This window comes from Hevea brasiliensis, chromosome 8 (assembly GCF_030052815.1).
Source record: "Hevea brasiliensis isolate MT/VB/25A 57/8 chromosome 8, ASM3005281v1, whole genome shotgun sequence".
Classification (NCBI taxonomy): Eukaryota; Viridiplantae; Streptophyta; class Magnoliopsida; order Malpighiales; family Euphorbiaceae; genus Hevea; species Hevea brasiliensis.
The window spans coordinates 4650974-4666257 of NC_079500.1; the positions used below are offsets into that span (position 1 = coordinate 4650974).

The 15284-nt window shown below is 33.7% G+C and overlaps 1 protein-coding gene across 1 annotated transcript; it reads left to right on the plus strand.

Moving 5' to 3' along the window:
- The first annotated feature begins 1129 nt into the window (after window positions 1-1129).
- LOC131182216 (putative disease resistance RPP13-like protein 1) lies at window positions 1130-10291 on the plus strand. Its single transcript, XM_058150996.1, has 5 exons — window positions 1130-5668; window positions 5764-5826; window positions 9094-9397; window positions 9522-9601; window positions 9771-10291. The coding sequence occupies exon 1, from the start codon at window positions 2063-2065 to the stop codon at window positions 5591-5593; it is 3531 nt and encodes a 1176-aa protein (XP_058006979.1). The 5' UTR covers window positions 1130-2062; the 3' UTR covers window positions 5594-5668; window positions 5764-5826; window positions 9094-9397; window positions 9522-9601; window positions 9771-10291.
- Window positions 10292-15284: the final 4993 nt, after the last annotated feature.

The window sequence follows — 15284 nt, forward strand, 5'->3', positions numbered from 1 at the left end:
ATGAAAAATAGAATTTTTATTATATAGATATTAAATCTGAATTTATATTTTTTAAATTGTCTAAATATAATTTTATTCAAATTTTTAAGTATTATTTTTATGTTTTTTTTATTAAAAATTAATTTTTTTATATTATTGCTTTAATTATTTGAAGATTTAGATCAAATAATACTCTATCAAGTATGGTTTACAAACACAAAAATAACACCAAAAAATTAAATGAAAATATTTAAATAAATTTAAAAAATATAAATTCAGATTTAGTTTGATAGTCTTTATATAATAAAATTTTTATTTTTTTATCTAGAATTATATTTTTTAAAATATAAAATTAATTAATTTTATTAAAATAAAAAATTAAATAATAATATTTTTAAAAATATAAAAATTATTTAATTATTTTTATTAAAATTAAATTAAATAATAATTTAACTGATATTAAAATTTATTAAATAAAAAATATGAAAAAAATTAAATAATTATCAAACTAAAAAAATTTTTTAAATAAATAATTATCTTCATTAAAAGTGATCAATAATAACAATAATAATCACTTTGACGTTATCCTTTTATTTCAATTATTTTTTAATAAAAAATTATTTTTAATTTATAATTAATATAAAAATAAATTTTAAATTATAAAAAAATTAAAAAAATAACTTATTTAATTAAAAAGTAATTTATTTGAAATGATCTAACTTTACGTCTACTCAAAGCAGGCTTTTTAAACAACTTAAGTACGTAACGTAACTATGATCTGGTGGGCCTAAAGATAGTTCTGAGGTTTTGTTTGGTTAGCCCTACTTCACATTGAATTTCAAAATTTGGAATTACCTTTTTGAATAAAAATATTATTTTAAATATTATTAAAAAATAATTTAAAAAAATTATTTTATTATTTTAATATTTTTATAATTAAAATTAATTAAATTTAATTTTTAATTATTTTTTAAATAATATATTTAAAAAAATATTTTTTTCAATAAAAATTTTAATAATGACACTAAACAGATCCAAAAGTATAGTTAAAAAAATTATTTTAAATATTTAATAAAGTAATTAAATTTTATTTAATTATTTTAAAGTAATATATCATATTTAATTTTTAATTTTATTTTAAAGACAAAATTGAAGTAAAAGCTCCGCTACGAGCTTTAGCGGTCTTTCGCATCACAGCGTTTCCTTAATCGTTCCATTCTTCCATTTCCCGAAAAGGAAAGCAACGTCGAAGCGACCCAAGCCTTTTCTTTTTTTTCACCCTATCTGGAAGCAAGGGAGCTGCTTGTTAATGGCAGATATGATCGTTTCCGCTGCAATCGATTGCGTGATCAACAAATTGACCTCTTCGGACATCCTAGAGTCCGCCGGTGGAGCCCAGGTCCAAGTGGAACTCGAGAAAATGGAGAAAACGCTTTCCAAAGTAAAGGCGGTGCTGGCAGATGCTGAAGATAAGCAGATTAGTAACCGTCTCGTTAAGATTTGGCTGAGAGAGCTTCGAGACTTGACTTACGATGCGGAAGACATCCTCGACGAGTTTTGTTTCGAGGTTTTGCGACGGAAACAACAAGTTGAGCAGCGACGAGGAGAAGGGAGCTCGAGTAAGGTGTGGAGTGTTATGCTTAGATTTTTGGATCATTTGAATACTCATCGTGTCCTTTTTAATATGAAAATGAAGTCTGAGATTGAGACTATTAACGCTAAATTTCAAGAACTTATTGAGAAAAAGAATAGTTTAGAGCTGAGAGAGAATGGTGCCGATGATGGGAGTCGTAAATCGTTGAAAAGATTACCCACTAGTTCTTTGGTAGATGAACGTGTAGTGTGTGGTAGGGCACAGGAGAAAGAGAAGATTATTCAGTTGCTGCTGAGCGGACAAGGTTGTGATGATAGGGTTTGTGTGATTCCTATAGTTGGCATGGGCGGAGTGGGCAAAACCACTCTTTCTTAGATTGTCTACAATGACAGCAGAGTAGTGGATTGGTTTGATTTAAAAGTTTGGTGTTGTGTTTCTGAGGACTTTGATGTTGTTAGGGTGACAAAAACGATTCTTGAGGCCATAACTATGAAGGATTTCAATATAAAGGATTTAAATTTGCTTCAAGTGGCATTGAGGGAACAATTGAGGGGGAAGAGGTATTTGATTGTTTTAGACGATGTTTGGAGTGAGAAGTATGAGGATTGGATTGTGCTTCGTCAGCCTTTCCAAGTGGGATCTCCATGCAGTAAAATTATTGTCACTACACGTAATCATGGTGTTGCAGCAATTATGGGTACCGTTGAAGGTCACTTTTTGAAGGAGCTATCAGTTGACAATTGTCTGTCTTTGTTTGCAATGCATGCATTAGGAAGAAGAAACTTTGATGGTCACTTGAATCTAAAGGAGATTGGTGAGAAGATAGTTCGGAAATGTGGAGGACTGCCGTTGGCTGTAAAAACACTTGGGAGTTTGTTGCACATGAATACTGATCAGGATGAATGGGAAAGTGTATTGAATAGCAAGATTTGGCATTTGCCAGAAGACAAGAGTGGCATTCTTCCAGCCTTGAGATTGAGTTACTATTATCTTCCTTCTTATTTGAAGCCATTATTTGCTTTTTGCTCAATATTTCCAAAGAACTATGAGTTCTATCAGGATGAATTGGTATTGTTATGGATGGCTGAGGGTTTTCTGCCAGAACTAGAAGGAAAGAAGCCGGTGGAAGAGCTAGACTCTTATTTTAATCAACTATTATCAAGGTCACTTTTTCAGAGATCAAGCATTGAGAAACCGCGGTTTGTGATGCATGATCTTATCAATGATCTGGCTCAAACAGTTGCTGGAGAAATATGCATGAATTTAAATGATAAATTTGAAGATAACAAGCTCCATCAAATTGTTGAAAAGGCTCGCCACTTTTCGTTCATTCGTCGTCCATATGAAGTGTGGAACAGATTTGAGGTCTTAGGTACAATGAACCATTTAAGAACTTTTGTTGCCTTACCAATTCGTACATTGCCTTGGGCATGTTGCTACTTAAGCAAGAAAGTCTTACATGACGTGCTGCCAAAATTAAGATGCTTAAGAGTTCTATCATTCAGTGGTTATCAAATTAGCGAGCTGCCAGATTCAATCTCTAGTTTGAAGCATTTACGGTATCTCAATATGTCTTGCACCAAAATTAAATGGTTACCTGAATCCTTAAGCACTCTCTTATACTTAGAAACACTGTTATTATATGGCTGCACAGAGCTTACTAAGTTGCCGCAAGGCATTGGGAATTTGATTAACCTTTGTCATCTAGATATTACCAATACTCACAATTTGCATGAGATGCCTTTGCAGATAGGTAATTTGACTAGTCTTCAGACATTGTCTAAGTTTATCTTGGGAGAAGGTTGTGGGTACAGGATTAGTGAACTAAAAGATTTGAAGCATCTTCAGGGGAAACTTTCCATTATGGGATTGGATAATGTGGCAGATGGTCGACATGCATTTGATGCTAATATAAGAAAAAAGCACAATCTTGTTGAGTTAGGGTTGGAATGGAGCTGCAACTTTCATGATCTTCGAAAAAAGGAATGTGAAATGCGAGTTCTTAATTTGCTAAAACCTTGCACGAGTCTTAGAGCTCTCAGCATTTCATTCTATGGAGGTGCAAAATTCCCATTGTGGATAGGGGATCCCTCATTTGCTAAATTATCGCAACTAAAACTCTCTTGTTGTAGACATTGTACTTCCTTACCTTCTCTTGGTAAACTACCTTTACTTAGGAGTCTCTGTATAGAAGGTATGGATGCAGTAAAGACTGTTGATTTTGACTTTTATGGAGAAGGTTCTCCTTTGGCTGTGCCTTTTCCATCTTTAGAGACACTGAAATTTGAAGATATGTTGGTATGGGAATTGTGGTTGTCTTCTAATGGAGACAATGAAGAACCCGACAATATATTTCCCCGTCTCTCAGAACTTACATTATTGAATTGTCCCAAGTTAACTGGGAAATTACCTAAACGCCTTTGTTCACTTGCAAAGCTCACAATATGCAACTGCCCAATATTGGAAAATTCACTTATAAGCCTTCCATCCCTTCATGAGCTGAAGTTAGAAGAGTGCAGTCAGGTGGTACTAAAACACATGGTTGACAACACTTCCTTGACAACACTGACGATCAGGAGCATGGCAGATATTTCTTGTTTGCAGGACATTTTTGTGCAGTCACTGGTAGCACTTAAAGTTCTGGTTATTTCTAATTGCACAAAGCTAACATTTCTGTGGAATCAGATAACTGGATTAGAAAAAGTGTTCGGTCTTGAACGCATTATAATTAAGGACTGTCCTCAACTTGTGTCATTAACAGAGAATGCCAATGATATGTTGTATAGTTGTGCAAATATGGAATTATCAGTCTGCAATAAGGAGGAGCAACTGCCATGTGGGATGCATGGTCTCCAGTCTCTCAAGGATCTGCATGTTGAATCTTGCCCAAAACTTGCTTCTTTTCCAGAAGCAGGAGTCTTGTCCTCACTAAGATGTCTTGTGTTAAAGAATTGTGAAGCTCTGATGTCCCTGCCTGATGGTATGATGAGGTTCAGTTGCAGAACTAATATGTGTCTTCTTGAAGAATTGGAGATTGAAGAGTGTCCTTCGCTTGAGTGCTTTCCAGAAGGCGAGTTACCCATGACGCTGAAAGTGTTGAAAATCCGATGCTGTACAAAACTCCAGTCTCTGCCTGAGGGATTAATAAGCAGGAATAACATGTCTCATCTGGAACACTTGGAGATCATTAGTTGTCCATCTTTAACATCCTCCCCTTCAGGAAAATTACCTTTTCAACTTAAAACACTTAAGATCTCAGACTGCTCACAACTGGAGCCACTTCCAAAAAGGATGCTGCACGACAATACATCAATTGAATACAATAATATTTGGAGCTGTACCATTCTGAAAAGCTTGCCTGAGTGCCTTTACAGCCTCTCCTGTCTCACTGAATTATCTATAAATTATTGCTCTGGTCTAAGGTCGTTTCCTGAAGTGGGCCTGTCCCTCCCCGACCTCAAAACATTGAATATCTATGATTGCTTCAATCTGAAAACTCTTGCTGGTGAGATGAGAAGCCTAATGTCTCTTCAAGAGCTAGCAGTATGCAACTGTCCAAGTCTTGTGTCCTTTCCGCAAGGGGATTTGCTTCCAAATCTAATGTCCCTTGAAATTTGGGATTGTGGAAATATTGAACTGTCAATGTCAGAGTGGAACTTCCAAAGTCTAACCCATCTTAGAGATTTAAGCATTGCTGGTGGATGCTTTAAAAATACAGTTTCCTTTCCTAATGAGAAGTTTCTGCTTCCTCCATCTCTAATGTCTATTTATATTGGAGGGCTCCCAAATTTGGAATCCCTATCCATGCAGCTGCAAAGTCTCACATCTATAGAAGAGCTAGAGATTGTTGATTGTCCTAAGCTTCAGTCTTTACCAAGTGAAGGCATGCCTCCCACACTTGGAAGATTCAGCATTAGGGACTGTCCACTTCTAAAACAACAGTGCTTCCCAAAGAAAGGCATATGCTGGCCCCTGATAGTACACATCCCATGCATGGAGATGGATGGCGAAGACATATGATTGAACTGATTTTAGCAAATCATTTTATGCTTTTTTTGGGATAAGTGCAAGTTGAGATTCTATCTTTTAATTCAGGTATACGCAATCTTGATGCAGAACTATTCTCATTAATTGAATATTTTTTCTTCTAATATTTTTCTCATTCGTTGAAATTTCCTGGTGTAATATAGGATTGAAGAAAACAAGAAATGGGAAAAATCTGAAGTATTGCAGCCATTAGTGCAACAACTAATGTGAGTATGTTCTGTCAGTTGTTATTCTCATTTTGTGGGAAAGGAAAAAGATACCAATACCATGGTAGTTAGTAAGCTTGCTATGGATAGTTTTGAAAGAGCATTTTCTTTATGCTGTGTATACACTTTAGATTCATTTTAACTGGTTCAGTGGAAGTATTTTTCTTTTGAACTAGTGTACCCTTTGTATTCTGTTTATGGAATAATCTATATGGAAGCCCTTGAACTTCATGAAGAAAAACCGATTGATCTCTCTGCTTTTATATCAACCTATTGAGTCCCTTAACTTCTATTGATCAAGTCCATTTTGGACATGTCAACAATGCACGTCAAAATACATGCAATGTTTCAAAAGCATGATTAAAAAAAAAAAAAAATTGATAGGATTGGGATAGTACTCGTCATATCCTTACCTTATTATTGCTAGACTCCATTAAATATTAAAGAACAACAACAAATAAGCTTTAATCCCAAACTAATTGGGATTAGCTATGTCGATTTTTTTGTCGCTATTCAGCTCTATTAAAAGGGGAGAAAAAAAAAACTACAGAAGTAGAAATGTGTTAAGAATAAAAGAAAAAATAAAAAAAAATTAAAATTGAAGAGAATGAATCTGAAGTAATCAAAATCCAGATTTCCAAAAAAAAAAAAAAAGTGATATACTTAATCGTTACTATATTCCCTATCTTCCACTTCATGTTTTTGTTATCTATAAAGAAAATAAAAGAAAAATCAGTGCTATTAAAAAAAGTCATTCTTCAAAAAAAGAAAAAAAATATATGGACAAATAATTATAGAAAGTCAGTGGTGTCATCAATGAAATTAAAAAAAAAATAAAAAAATAAAAAAATAAAACCTTCACCATAAAATATCATCCTTTGCCTATATCTCAATGCCTCTTCAAAAGTAACAACAATAACAAATAAGTCTTAATCCAAACTAGTTAGGGTCGACCATATGAATTCTTTTTCGCCATTCAACTTTATTTGAGACCAATTTTGTGTCGATATTAAAAATTGTAAATCTTTTGATACTATTCCACACCATTTTAGTGTCACCCTCTTCCTTCTCACTTTTTCCACTACTAGCCTATCACATTTCCGTATTAGGGCATTCCATGCTCAACGTTGAACGTGACCAAACCATCTTAATCAACTCTCCCTCAAAAGTAAGAAGGCAAAAAGTTTTAGAGTTGACTATATGGATTGAAATTGCTGTTGTGGCTGCAATAATGGTCATGATCATGTGTAATGGAATTGGGGTTGTCACAGGTAACAATGCGAAAATTGTTTAAACGAAATTTGCAAAATGAAGTAAATTAATAAATATTAACAGAATAATTAAATTTAAGAAATTCAACTGACTAGTGAGCATAAATCCACTATACATAAACTATTTTTGTTACATTTTAACTTACTGATGCATTTTTTAATTTATAGATTTATACATTTTGAATATGAATCAAGCTAAACTTCTAACTTATGGTTAAATTTCAATTATATATGATTATATGTAATTTATTGAAAGAAATCTTCTAAATATCTGAAAATTTTTTGAAAGAATTGTAGATCTAGCAAATTAATGAGTGAAGTTTGTAGATCTATCATAACTACAGCATATATTACATGTTTCATCAATAAATTTGCAAATGCAAATAAGCAAAAAAGAAAACAATTAAAAAAAAAAAAATTTAGCTTGTCTTTCAAAGTAAAATGTGAAGACAGTAGTTTTTTTTTTTCCCTCTTTTACTGATAGTTTGATTGTAAGTAAAATGAAGAGTTAATTTGAAGTATTGAGACATAAGGAGGCTGAAAGTAGGTTTTTTGGATTGGAGAGTTGACTGGAAGCTTGCGATAGCCGCTACTGCTGCTGTTGCCGCCTATTGCTTGCAATTTATATGGTAACAGCAGCCATAAAGGCTTACTATTTGTTATCCAAAAAAAAAAAAATCCATTGCATTGGCAGTAGTGGTAACCCCAAAATTCGATATTTAACAGCCATTAGTTAGCTGTTGTTTAAATCCATTGTTGACTGTCTTACTGAACAATGAAGTAACATGCATCTTACCTTACAGTTAGCAAGGGAAAGCACACCAGATGAAGATGTTGGCCTCCCGCAACCGCAATTACTACCACAATAGGATTCCATATCCTCTTTCTTTCTGGTTACTTTCTTATGTCTTCTTCTTCTTCTGTTGTTGAGGCCTGAGGACAAAAGGAGGAGAAGAAAGGAGGGCGGCGGGCACAAGCAGATAGAAATCCAGGTGTATAAGGCAATCAAACCCTCTGGCATATGATTTGATTCAGTTTTAGGTGTTTGGTTCATTGGTTTAAAAGAGAATGATTACTTTTTTATTGATAATGTGTTGGTTTGAAATGGATTGAAGAGAGAATGTTCTTTTATCAGGATTTCTACAAAAGTCACAGAACCCATATTATCCAGCTGGGTTGACCTTCAGTCAACTTGAGCTTATCAAGAAGACTATTTACCCTTTGGCTAGAGAGAGAAATAATGCCACATCAGCAAATTGTTCTAGCTAATTTTTTATGATGCATTAGTTAGTGTACATGTCAAGCACACGTGCTGACATGTTTGAACAGGATTGAAAGTAAAAGTCAAGTGACTTAATAGGTCAACATAAAAGTATGAAGGTTAGAGAGTGTTTGATTTAATTACTTATTTTAAATTTTGATTTAAAATGTATTTTAAACTTATATGTCAATTTAAAAATAAGTATTTAATTGTTTGGTAAAACTAATTAAAATTAACTTTTAAATAGTTTAAATATTTTGTTAAAAAGTGCTTAAAAATAACTTAGTCTGTTAAAATGACCAGAAATGATATGTAATTGAGTGTTGCGGTTGTTAAAATGAGGATAGTGCTGATATTTTTAAAAATTATTAGGATAATTAAGTCTTTTACTTGGTCAAATAGTAGTTTTAAAATAAATAGATTAGTTATAAGTAAATGATATCTTACTTATGACTTGTGACTTATTTTAAGTAATTTGTAACTCATAAGTCAAATTAAACATTAATCTACTTACAATTTTTACTTATAAGTAAATTTACTTGACTTATAAGCTAAACCAAGCACGCTACTTAGGGGCTTTCATATGGTTTATTTCTTTCTTTAGCACATGATTTTCACACAAGTAGGGTGCTTCATCTTCAATGCTGTCAACAGTATTCTTGATTTAAGTTTGTCTTGTGTTTATATATCAATTCTTGTTGTTACTCTCTTTTCATTTTCCCCTTCTTCTGATAGGATTTATGGAGAGAATGGGGAGCACCTAGCACCAGGGTGGAAAGTGGACAGGGCTTTCAAACAACATTATTAAATTCGTATTTGTCAAAGTTACAGCTTGACAGTGTCACTGATAGTCACCAAAATATAGAGGAGCCAAGAATCTTGTACCACACTGTGCTGTGGTCCCAGCAGAGAGAAAGTTTCCATGTCTTGCTTTGTAGGAGTGCATTTTGGGTTGTGTGAGAAACGACAATATTGGTCCTACAGAACAGTCTCCATGTGCAGATGGATGTCATTCACAATGAATATTCTTTAACCACAGGTGGAGCCATATTTAAGACTACTATATTATTGCAAGTGTAATTAACCTTCTTAATTCTTATTGCTCAAGTCTCTTTCTGAAAAGCCATGAATTGACATATTGTCTGATATCTGAGTACTGACAGGCAAATACATAGAATGGACGATTCTCAAAAGCTCTGGCTCATATATTTCAAGTTTTTTTGAAGAAAAAATGTTATCTACGGTAATTACTTTTTCTTCATTCTAGTGGATCTGATGGTGATGGAGAGCAGCAAACTGCCTCCATTTATGTCATTAATCTGTGTTAGGTCAGAAAAGTCACTATACCTATTTTTATGCGATCAAATTTGTCCTGATGAGTTTTGGTTTGTGGCATAAATGTTGTGATTCAGGTATGGAAGCTCATGGAGACGTCTAGCATGCTGAGTAAATGAACGTGTCTGCTATGGTTCCAAACCTATAAGATGGTGATTCAGAATATGGATAGTGATGAAGGAGAATAGTGGATGAAGCTGGCTTCAATTTTTGGTATTGGAGTGATCTTGTTAAATCTGCTACTAGTGTGCTTATGGACAGTAAAGCCTAGCATGGACTGGCATCATAAATGAAGGTCCAAACCTCCTGGACCTTCTTTGTTAAACTACATATCTTGCTAGGTCAGCCAGGTGTTCCAACAGATCCAAAGAACTAACCAGAACACACGACACTCAATTTATCACATGAGAATGTAGTTCTAACTCACCTATATCTATCGGAAGAAGTATTCACCCATCCCAATCAAAGAGAGCTCTGTTAAGTTTCAAGTGGCATCCTGATCTGGCATTGTAGTGTAATTCTGCTAAAATAACATCTTAGAGTTAACTCATGCATTGTAGTGGGCTTGCCAAACCATTTCTGACTCCCATTCTGACCATGAGATTTTTCTTGTGCTTCCAGGATCTATTGGAGAACAACTTGGAGTAATGTCGGTTAGTGATCAATTTCTGACCCGTGACTCTTAAAAACTTGGGACTGAGTGAAATTGTGGTTTCTTTCTCTTGTAAATGTCTGATATTAATAGTTCTTCACCAATTAGAATGGAACGAGTATAATGACGAGAAAACGAGCAGGACTGGGTCAAGGAAGTAAACCTGGTATTGGTCAAGTCTTGATTAGGGACACCTAGGGTTGAAACATTGGCTAAACATCAACAAATGCAAATTTGTTTGATTTGTACATGGTTGATATTGGTATTATTGCATTTAATTGTTTTCACTACTGTTTCCCGAAAACTACTTTTCTTCTGATAATTTTTCTTTCCTAGCTAAATAATCTTATACTTTTCAGGATTCCATTTGTGTGTGTGGTGGGCAAGATGGAGCAGGGCAAGACATGACAATTCATTGTACTTTCTAGTTTCATTTTTCTTGTTTTGGTGCACCAAACGTTGCCTTGGTTGAGTTCGGGCTTCTATGAAAATAATTTTATTAATTAATAAATTAAATATTTATATTAAAATATGTGAAATTAATTAAAGTATTTATATAAAATATGCGAATATAGATATAAATATTTATTTGCTGATTGATAAATTTATATATATGTAAGTTCGAACTTATAGTGAGCATCCACTATCCACAAAGTCCAATCCAATTAATAATTTTGTTGAACTCTTTATCATATCTTTTCAACAATATGTAAAAGGTAATGCATCTGAGTTCAAAAAATTATAGGGCTTTCAATTGTTATGTAGATCAATTATTTATGTTTAATGGGAATTTACTTATTTATAAAAAAAAAAATTATTATTTAGTTCTTATATTTTAATAAAATTAAATATTTAATATCTCTATTTTAAAAAATATATTATTTAAGTCTTTAATTTTAGTTTATGAATTATTTAGTTTACTGTTAACTTTTCTAATTAGTTAAGTTAATCAAAGAAAAGATAATAGTTATATTCAGGGACTTAATAGTTGATAAATATAAAATTACGAAATTAAATAATTTTATTATTTAATTTACAAAGATTGAATAATTAAATTAGAAAAAAATTACATAAACAGTATTAAAATATAAAGAGACTAATTAATATATTTTTTAAAATAAAATGATCAAATAATTAATTTTATTAAAATATAAAAATTAAATAATAATGTATTATTATTTTTATGTATATCAAATATATTTTATAATTTTTTCAGTTATACATGAATTAAAAATTTCTGACTATTCAAATCTTTAAAAACATTTTCAAGGAATCAAATTGCTTATGCTACTTAGTTGGACTTTTGTGTGTATTCCCATTCTTTGGTGCATGATTTACTTCATAAATTGAATCAAATTTTAGTTTAACACTCCACCAATGACTACATATAGCACAAGAAGATGAAAATGTAACGATTATTTGTAAAATTTTGTCCAGTAATTAATATTACATATGAGCTAAAATCAATTCCTTTAATGTGGCTCAATATTAATTGATATTTATTTTAATTAATATAAATCCTAATTGTATAAGGATGACTCTAATTAAAGTGTCACGACCCAACCTATGGGCCAGACCAGCACTAGAACCTGGGCCAGCCTAAAGCCCCCGAGGCCTGTAGTAAGCCTAACTATACCTCAACCCATAACCAAGCCCACAATTTAGGCCCAATATGCATATAAAATAATTTAAATTAAACTGTTATTATTTTATTTCGGGCCAACTTAGCCCAGAAATTATCAGAAACTAAAATTTGGGGAGCCCAGCTCAACCTTGTTACATCATTTACAAACTATTTAAAACTCATAAAAATTTTTCATTTATTAACAAAAACTTAAATTCATGCAGTCCCTGACAGAATTAATGCTACTACTAGTACATATGGAGTCCTAAATTACAAATTTAGAGAATAATAATACAATCAAGTAATCTTTTCATAACCTGAGAGGAAAGGGACAGGTTATTCTGAAAAAAATATCTCCTCCTGTAGCCTGGAAAAATATTGAACAGGAGTGAGCGTTCGACTCAGAGAGTAAAATATCAATTTTAACCACAATCTCTATAACTATCTAAAACTAATGCATCCTGTAGAGTGAAATACAGCATCAGTAATAATTTCACATCATAGCATCAAAAGGTAATTTGGAGCACTCACAGACTCAGTAATATCAATCATAATATATGGGAGCTGATCCACTATACAGCTCTTTTAAATCCAACATGTGCCAGCGAAGAACTCAGCTCGGACTTCCACTTAATAACCAAATCGGGGTCCCAACGAAGAACTCAAGCCGTGTCTACCCCGAAGAACCGGGTCCCAGCGAAGATCTCAAGCCGTGTCTACCCGTCCTATCCATAGTCCACACGCATGCCAACGCACGCACATTGCTCCAAATTACCACAACAACATCCATGGCACTTTAACAGTTATGAATGCAACATAAAACATGCCTAGAGTTTAACTACATAGATATATACATATAAGTGATGCATGGGCATGCTTGAACATATAATAATATCGAAATTACAATTAAAATTAATATTTTACTCACAGTACACCGATGACTATTGTGGCTGCTGGATGCAAAAAAATAGCTGACCTCGATCACCTAATAATTAAATTATAAATTTATTAGTACTAAGTTAAGATAAAACTCTAAAGAGGCAATAGACAGCCTAATTCATGCCGAAAATCCGGCAGAGTTTCCCCTATACCTGGGACCTACCCAACCTACAAAAAGGCTCAAATAACACTTCTAAATTCTCAATTTCCACAACCACATCTCATCAATATCACATGGCCCCTCCTGGGCCCTCCAAATCAGATAATACTCAAAATCTTAAAAATTACGTTTTAGTCCCTATAATTAACATTTTTCAAAAATCCACTCAAACAAACTCTAAAAATTTTAAAATTTTGCCCCGCGGTCCTTAATAATATTATAAGGCTATTGCAAAATGAATTGTAATTTTCTAATCAGCCATGAATATTTTATTCAAGAATTTTACTCGATTCCATAAGTTTCCAACATCTAACATATTCTTAATTCAACCTAATTAAATATTCACATATTTAAACCTCCATCCTCAGGCTTCAACCAATTATATAAAACTTAATTATCTTAATTTCAAATAATCTTATATGCCCATATGCTAAAAATCTAACTAAAATCTATCTATATTTTTCAAAAATATTCTACAATCACTCAAAAATTCAACAAACACCATAGAATATCTCCAAATAATTTTACTTTCATCATATATTTTTCTTAGAATTTTTCTCTAATTTTTCCTGTTTAAGAAACACTGTATTTATGCTCCACAGACAGAGAAATAATAGAAATTGTCTTACCCGAAGTTTATCTGTGTCTCAAAAATTCCAAAAATTTATGAGGAAGCCTCTGGAAGTTGAATTATCTCCATAGCCCACCGGAGCCACCGCCAGAACTACCGCGCATGGTGGCCGGCCGCCGGTCACCGGCGACATTTGCCGGATCTGATCATACCACCATGTTCCTCTCCTCTTCCTCAGTGCATAGGTGGTCTCGGATCGTTGATCTAACGGTCGGATCATCGTAGATCTGACGAAAAAAGCTTGAAAAACCCGAAACTTCTCTCCTCCATATCTCACTCATCCGACCTCCATTTGCTGCAAATTGGTATCAAAAGAAAGCTCTCGGAACAAGCTTTCCAACGCCACCTGAATCGCCTCGATCGGACGTTGGATGAAGCCGGAATCGCGCCGGAAAGCCGCTGCCCACTGTGCGTGCATTTTCTCTCTCTTCTCCCTCTCTTGCCGCCGTTTCTGGTGGTTCTGGCCGTCGCCGGAGGGTCGCCGGCCGGGTGGGGAGCCGCTTGGGAAGTCACCGACCGGTCACCGGAGAAAGAAAGAAGAAGAAGAGAGGGGAGGAGAGGAGAGAAGAGAAAATTGGGGGGGGGGGTTCCTCCTCCCATTTTTGAACCTTTTTTTTTATTATTAAAAAGGCTGGCTGTGACAGTGGAAACCCACTGTCACACGCCAAAACCCCATCATTCAATTTTTTTTTTTTTTCTGGATGTTACATTCTTCCCCCCTTAAGAAAAATTCGTCCTCGAATTTTCGAATAAGCAAAGAAATAAGGAAAAGAAGATTATTAGAACAAGTTCAATCATTACTCCTCCAACTATGCAGAGATTGGTAAAACATTTATTCTTCAAACTCTTCGTATATTATATATGACATTCTACCACTCTCTGATTCTACTATAGTGTCCTATTTGTCATCATCTCTATCTAGAGATGCTCTTATCTCTTGGCTATTCATTGACCATGCTTCTAACATCTTAGGTATTCATTATAACTCCATTACTCTCGACTTGATATCTGATAACTTTAATTAACTTTGGCGCTTACCTCACTTTTATTACGCCCTAAAGTGTCTCTTGGTGATTTTAGTCCTCATCCCTTTGTTTCAATAATCTCTGTTTTCCCCAATGACATAACTTATGTTCCTTATTCCATGGTATCTTATGAGTAGCTTTCCTGTAGCACCTAATCTAGGCATCTTGTTCAAGATCCTCACTCTTCTTATGACCTCAGTGGTCAATACCTATAAATCTTCTCACTCCCATGATATTTCAAATTTTTAATCTCTTTTGTGTCATTACTAAGGTACTTAGACCAACCTCTGTCCATCTTATGTAACTAGTCAGTTAGAGTCTCCTCCAAGGGCCAAGTGTATCATTTATCAACATTGGAAAGTAAACTGGGTCTCTCCTTCTAGGTAACAAAAGTGTTTATATTCCCTGACAACTCAATCCATGCGACTTTATCGATTCTCACTCCTCCTCTGGAATGAGAATATCTAGACTTTTTCCTATAGCTTCTTAGTATGTGGCCTACTTCTGACACATTAGCACTCAGATCGAGGCTCTACTACTCCTTTAATCTATCATCTCAT